This window comes from Plasmodium vivax, chromosome 13, assembly GCF_000002415.2.
Source record: "Plasmodium vivax chromosome 13, whole genome shotgun sequence".
Classification (NCBI taxonomy): domain Eukaryota; phylum Apicomplexa; class Aconoidasida; order Haemosporida; family Plasmodiidae; genus Plasmodium; species Plasmodium vivax.
This window is the reverse complement of record NC_009918.1, coordinates 991,710-999,109: the sequence shown is the minus strand read 5'-3', so window position 1 is coordinate 999,109 and position 7,400 is coordinate 991,710. Positions and strand designations below refer to the sequence as shown.

The following is a 7,400-nucleotide window of genomic DNA, read 5'->3' as shown; positions in this document are numbered from 1 at the left end:
CTTTTTGCTTTAATCGCGTGGCTACTTTTGCCGCATTTGTTTCGTATGCCTTTCGCATTTGGACTTATTTTTGTTTTGCCTCTTTGGCAGCTTTGTTTGGCTCATTCGTTTGGCTCCTTTGTTTTGCTCCTTCGTTTTGCTCCTTCGTTTTGCTCCTTCGTTTTGCTCCTTCGTTTTGCTCCTTCGTTTTGCTCCTTCGTTTTGCTCCTTCGTTTTGCTCCTTCGTTTTGCTCCTTCGTTTTGCTCCTTCGTTTTGCTCCTTCGTTTTGCTCCTTCGTTTTGCTCCTTCGTTTTGCCCCTTTAGTTTGCTCCTTTGTTTTTTTTCTTCCCCGTTGATTCTTCCCCCCCGTGATTCTTCCCCCCCGTGATGCTTCCCCCCCGTGATGCTTCTCCCGCTTGGCCCAAAACATGAAGAGAAAATGCTGTGAGCCGACACATCGCCTGCCCAACCTGCGTGCCCAACCCGAGCAGCTACGAGTTGGCCCCTCTGCCGACCACAGCGCGCTCTGAGGAGGCAGACGCAGGAAGCGCATCCCCGAAGAGGAACGCCGGTCACCAGCTGGCACGCCCCACACGATCGTGCGGTTAGAGGGTTGCACAGCCGTACGATTGTAGGACCGCACAACCATACGGCTACAGGACCGCACAACCATACGGCTACAGGACCGCACAACCATACGGCTACAGGACCGCACAACCATACGGCTACAGGACCGCACAGCCATACGGCTACAGGACCGCACGATCGTACCGTCGCGCACCCCCGCCGAGCAGAACGCGCAAAAATGAATTACCTAGAGAGGAACAAAATCGAAACGATTTACAAGGACGACTACACAGACTTCACGAGGCTCAGCGACTTTGAGGTGTTCACCAAGGATATCCTAGTGAGCTTAAAAAAATTGAACATCCTAGAGACCAAGAGGAAATATGAAAGGAAGTATGCCTTTGCAAATGCTGAGCAGAGGGACAAACCTCTGGCCCCTCTTTCTCTCTTCATCACGGTGGACGACACGTGTAACTTTTTAAAAAAATTGGTAATAAAAAAGGACTATTGCATAAAATTAAATTATATTTATTACCCTCATAATAAATGCCAAAATGTGATCCCCTTTAATGCGGAGGAGAGCTCGGACTCTTATAGGAAGAATGTGAACGCGGTTAACTCGTTTTATTGTTTGCATGGGAATTTGAATTGCTCCGAGATTGTGCTTTTCCCCGCGAGGACCTTTCCTATACAGCGGTTTTTTTTCGGTAATTTTTTTCCCGCTCTCCGGGGGGGTATTTGGCAGATTGGGGGGCAAGTGGGGGGCATTTCCCCGCAGTGATGCGTCTTCCCCCCCACAGATGCGTCTTCCCCTCCACATATGCGTCTTCCCCTCCACAGATGCGTCGTCCCCTCCACAGATGCGTCTTTCCTCACTGATGCGTCTTTCCTCACTGATGCTTCTTCCCTCACACTGATGCTTCTCCTCCCCCCCGCAGTGAACGAATACGTGGAGCTCGAAGTGATAGACAGGAGCGTCCCGGAGGAAGAGCAGTACATCGTCGTGGAGAGCCTGTCCGTGAGCAACCTGATGCTGAACGCGTTGAAGCAAGCGCTGAGCGAGTTGGAGATTTGCCTGCCCACCTTCGTCGCGGTGGACAAGAACTACTACATATACCACGGCCATTTCTACACGAGCGACTACACCTACTTTAAGTGCGTGCACCCCTACGTGACGGTGCACCGGAGGGGTAGCGGCGCGGCGGTCAGCGGTACGGCCACCACACCTGCCACCGCACTTTCCACCGCATCTACCCCCGCATCTACCCCCGCATCTACCCCCGCATCTACCCCCGCATCTTCCCCCGCTAGCGCAACTGCCGGTGGGCCCGAGAAGGCGAACTACGTCTCCCTGTACAAGGGCACCGGGTTCGAGGTGAATTACAACTCCTTCAAGTTCTTCAACTACTTCAAGTGCTTCTCCTACGACCAGCTGGTGGCCCTCTTCTCGCTTTTCATCTACCTCTCCAACGTGAGGGGAAAAAACATTTTCAAAATCAGCGTGTATATAAAAAATATTTATTTGATTGACAAGCCGCAGTGCAGCCATGTGCTCGGCGCCACCGACCTGAGGAACCGGCGGTTCAGCGGTTTGAAGCTGCTCGTCAGGGGGAAGCGGGGAAGAGTGGAGAAGGCAGTCAGAGAGGGAAAAGCGGGCAGAGTAGTCTCATCCGGAAGAGCGGCCAAACCGGGCGGCGAGCGGAAGAGGGAGAAGCAAACGCACAGGAAGAGCAAGCAAATCTACATCTTCAAAAACGCGCACAAAAGGAACGCCTACGATAGGGAGGTTGTCCCGCACATGTACATGAACCATATTTATAATTATATAAAGAAAAAGAAATTTTATGGGCGGAGGATATTTCTCTGTTGCTTTGTGAAGGAGAGGAGTGGCTTCCTCGGTGGCAGAAGCGATAGAGGTGATAGAAGCGAGACAACCCCCCTCGGCGGCAGAAGCGATAGAAGCGAGGCCGCCACCCCCCTCGATAGCAGAGTTCATAATAGTGAGGCCAACCCCCTGGGGTGGTGGGTTGTTAGGCGCACTGCGGAAGAACGAAGCGTTGCCCTGCGAAACTACCTGTTCAGCATGAAAAGCGACCTTTTTGGAAAACCGAGTTACTACCAAGGGAGCGATTTTAAAAAAGTAAAATTAACGGATGTCCTGTCAGACGATGGGGGGGTGGAAGATGAGGAGAAGGAGGAGGAAGAAAATGATGAAGAAGGGGACACAAATGAGAAGAGCCTTCCGGATTACTCCGACTCATCTCTGCTATTTTACCCCTGCCCATTGGTTACCCAAAATAGCAGTTACGAGCAAAACAGCGAAAATGTGAAGTGTAGGAAGAAATCTACCTTCGAGGAAATCAATCGGTTGTACCAAAATTTGAGGAGCCACAAAAATTTACCCAAAAGTGAAAGTAACCCCTTTGTCTCCATTTATGTTTTGAATTTCATAAGCAACATGGAGTCTAATATATTAAGTGGGGTGACCAATGTGAGTGGAGGGATGGTTTTTCCTCAAAATGAGGGAGTTTCCCATCTGAGCAGTGGGATGGCTACCCTCATTGGTGGATCCTCTAATCTGAGCGGCAGCCCAGTTCATGTGAGTCCCCACGGAAATGCACGAAGTAACGAGCAGGATAGGCGGAAAAGAAAAAAACGAGTCGTTAACGTGTGGAAAATCAGATTCATTAACAATGATAAGTACAAGGGGAAAAACAGCTTCCTCTTGAAGAACATACTGAGGCTGTACTACAACGAGTTGTTGGAGCTAAAGAAAAAGAAGACTGACAGCAGAAACGAGTGCAAAAACGAGTGCAAAAACGAGTGCAAAAACGAGTGCAGAAACGAGTGCAAACAGGAGTGCAAAAATGAGTGCAGGCACGATTGCAAACAGGAGTGCAGGCACGATTGCAAACAGGAGTGCAGGCACGAAGGCGCCAACGATATGATGACGTCGGTGCAGCACTACCTGATGGAGTTCATGCCGCTGAAAAACAAAGACTGGGTGAGGGACAGGGAAACGTCCGCCTACAGCTGCTTTAACGTAGAGGAGGACTCGACGAGGTACTACGTGGACAAAATTCTGAACAACATGTTTAGCAGTAACAAGCGAAAGGTGTACGAGTGGCCTCGGGGGCGGGGGGCTAGAGGGAAACTGCGGCCAAGGAGGAGCGCCCACAATGAGTGCTTCGGCACGGAGGAGGCGCAGAGCAGCGGCGGGGGCTACTCGAATGTTGGCGGCGGGGGCTACGCGAATGTTGGCAGCGGGGGCTACGCGAATGTTGGCAGCGGGGGCTACGCGAATGATGGCGCGGGGGGGAATCCCAACAGTGGAGGAAGTCAGAGCCCCGTCGGGGGCGCAAACCACAGGGTTGTCGGGGGGAACCTCTTCGTAAGTAAGGTTGACGGAGAGCTATTCCCGCAGAAGGGCAATCGAGGGTATCTCAGCCTGTACCAGAACGACGCCAAGGAGGTGCACTTCGTTCTAAAGAAGGGGGACAACTTCCCCAAGAGGAGGGCCAACCCCGTGCATGCGAGGAAGGGCAGGCGCGGGAGGGACCCGCACGCGGCCGCGGGGGCAAGGGGGAAGGGGGCGCAAAGGAGGGGGCAAGCGCGGGGGGAGAGCGAGAGTGGGGAGAGCGTTAGTAGCGGCAATAGTGGTCACAATGGTGAGAGTGACCGCAGCAACCGAAGCAACCGCAGCAACGGCAGTAAGCGAAGTAAGCGAAGCGGCGAAAACAAGCTGGAGCAACTGGTGAGGGACTTCCTAAAAATCAAGGAAAGGTACTTCCTGTGCCACCGCGAAGAAAGGATAACCGTGCTGTTCTTCTACCTCATCAGCCACTCCAGCAACATAAAAACGTTCTACTACATATGGAATCAATTCTTCGACAACATAAGAAATAAATACGAAAATAATGAGTACATTTTTAACGACTGCATGTTCCTGTCTTACGGTCCGTTGAACGTGTATTCCTACAGGTGCTCCATCCTTTCGCAGTATATAAAGGCGCTCAACATTTCTACGCAGCAGTTTAAAATCAACGAAATGAAGAACCATATGAAACTGAAGAAGACGTTGAGTATCTTCTGCAACGATAGCGATAACCCTTTGGGGAAGGACAGCTCCTCCAACTGTGGGAGCCTCTCCAATGTAAATGAAAAGGAACCGTTTGTAAGTATCTCTCACAGTAAGAGCAGCAATAGCTTGACTACGTTTTTTAAGAAGAGCACATTTGAGGAGACTGTTTTTTACTCCTGCGAAATGAATGACAGCAGCAGTGTGTACAATCGGAAGTCCTCCGGGGTGCCTCCTCACGAAGGCGGCTCGCCCAACATGGAGCTGGAGCACATCAGTGGGAGCGCGGACTCGATTGCGCGCCTTGCCCCCGAGGCGCATCCGCTAAGCGGCGTGAGTGGCGGCGTCAGCAACGACGTCAGCAACGATTTGAGTAACGGCGTCAGTAACGATTTGCGTAACACCCCCAGTAACAACCCCAGCAACAACGTGGGTAACCCCCCCGGGGACGCGCGCCCTGAGAGCCCGAGCAACGAGCCCGGCAAGCCGCCCAAACGCAGCGGCAGCGCCCTCCCGGGCACGGAGAGAGGCAAGGCGAGCAAAAAAAGCAGCCCCGTGATTTCGAACTTCTTCCCCTACCCATTAAACAACATGGAGCTCTTCATAACGAAGAACAACGCAGGGGCAAAGGAGGTGAACGACCAAGACGACATGATCACCCTCATACACGAAATTTTAAGAAGCAGCAACAAGGATAGCTACACATACGCAGATTTTACAAGGTGGTATAGGAATAATGTGGGCAAATTTAGCTACACCTCTCAGAATGTATTAAAATATTGCTACAAAAGCATCAAGGACAGCTACTTTGTTAACGTAGACGTGGGCTACATAAAAGAGAAGTGCAAAGAAATTGATGAGAAATACTATAGGAGGGGGGGTACGAATGACTCGTGTGGAAAAAAGGGAAAGGAGGACTACCTAAAGAAGATGTTCCACTACGTGAAGAGCAACTATGATTATATAAAAAAAATTAAGTGCCCATTCAACACCTTCTTCGTGGGGGAGCTAAATCTGGATAACCTCCTAAATTTAAACATCCTAGATTTGCTCGACTGTGCCTTTAAGGTTTTTTTTATTTCTTATTTAAATTCTGTGATGAACTCCAAGCTGATTTACATCCGCAAGATTCAGGAGGTCCTGGCGAGCATGTTCGCCATCATAAAGGGCATTCACAGGAGGGGGAGGGGGCGGCGGAGGAGCAGCAGGAGCAGGAGCAGCAGGAAGGGGGAGAGAAGCGGCCCCGGCGGTGAGAGAAGCGGTCAAAATGGTGAGAAAAACAGCCGCGGTGGTGAGGAAAGCGGTCAAAGTGGAAAGAAAAACAGCCGCGGTGGAGATGGCAACCTCGGTGAGGCGACCCCCCCGGGGTGTCCAAACCCCTCGCCTGCCTTGGCCAAGGGTGCACGGGGAAAGGACCCCCCTGGTGATGACGCAGGGAGGAGGGACCCCAACTCCACTGTCAATTTGCAGGATGCTGCTGGGGATGACAGCCATCCCAACGTGAAGGGGGATCACCTAGCGCAAGAGCGGAAGAGTACCGCTGAAAAGTCCTCGTCTGTTCTAAGGAGGGAAACCCATGGGGGAAGCATCACCCCCCAGGGTGACACAAACCGAAGCAGTGAAGGACGACGCTACTACCGTGTTGGAGCTCCTAATAGGGACAGTACAAACCACGCAGCGGCTATCCCATCAAGTGGCAATCCACCCCATGTGAAGTCCCAAGAAAATGTGAACGACTCTGAAAGAAACAGCAGCGATAATGTGGACTTCTGCTACGGTGGTGAGCAAAAGACGGGGTATAAAAACAGCTTCAACATTAACAAGGAGGAAAATTATTTTAAAAATTTCTCGGTCGACTCGGAAAAAAAAAAAAAAAAAAATACATACAATGATGCGAATTTTTCCAGGGAAATTAAAAGGACATATAAAAAAAGGTACCAAATTATTTTTAACCAGAAATTATTTCTCCTATTCGAAACGTGTGAGCAAATGTTTAACAAAGCTGCATGGCTGTATCGAATTTTTAACAACAGCTTGAACGAAAAAAGGATCTTCAATTTGATAAATACCATCCTGGAATCGGAAGAAAAAGAAATTGTTATCAACCCAAAGGACCAGAAATATTTTTATGACTTTATTAAAAATATTTGCCTGAGTGAGAACAGCAAGAATGGCGCGTTTGGCAAGAGTGGCCCCTTTGGCAAGAGTGGCGCGCTGGACAAGAAGTGGAGCGGCGCCAGCGGCTCCAAGTTCCACAGAATAAACAAGTCCATTTCGTCCAGGCATTTGAATCGGACCTTCAAGTCGAAAAGGGAGAGAAGTGAAAGAAGCGAAATAGGCGAAAGGGGTGAACGAAGCGAAATCGGCGAAAAAGGCGAACGGAGCGAAAAGAATGACAACAGCGCCGGCAGCGCAAAGAACCCCGTGATTAATAACCCGTATCAAAATTTGGGCGTCTCTGTGAAGGTCAAAAAGAATGACTCACAGCCGTGCCCATCGGCGAGCGACGAAAAAAATATGCTCAACAAAGATAAGCTGTCTCTCCTCCTGCATTCGCACAATAAAGAACAGAACATTCAGGAATGCATTATCGATTACGTTGACCATAGCTTTGGGGATCCACTGTACAACCCCCCTGCACGCATGTACTGCAGCGTGAACCCAGTCGACACGACCGTTTCGTTTGTTAAGACAACTCCCATTTTGTGATTCCGCCTATTGGAGGGGCATTTCCCCCGTGTGGCAGTTAGACCGATTGGGCACCACGTCCGCTTC

The 7,400-nt window shown here is 50.5% G+C and overlaps 1 protein-coding gene across 1 annotated transcript; it reads left to right on the top strand.

Moving 5' to 3' along the window:
- Positions 1 to 785: 785 nt before the first annotated feature.
- Positions 786 to 7,334, top strand: PVX_085195 (hypothetical protein, conserved; the record flags this gene model as incomplete). The annotated part of the gene is made up of 3 exons (XM_001616655.1): positions 786 to 1,254; positions 1,486 to 1,702; positions 1,859 to 7,334. 3 exons carry the CDS (start codon positions 786 to 788, stop codon positions 7,332 to 7,334), a joined length of 6,162 nt encoding a protein of 2,053 aa, XP_001616705.1.
- Between the last annotated feature and the right edge of the window lie 66 nt (positions 7,335 to 7,400).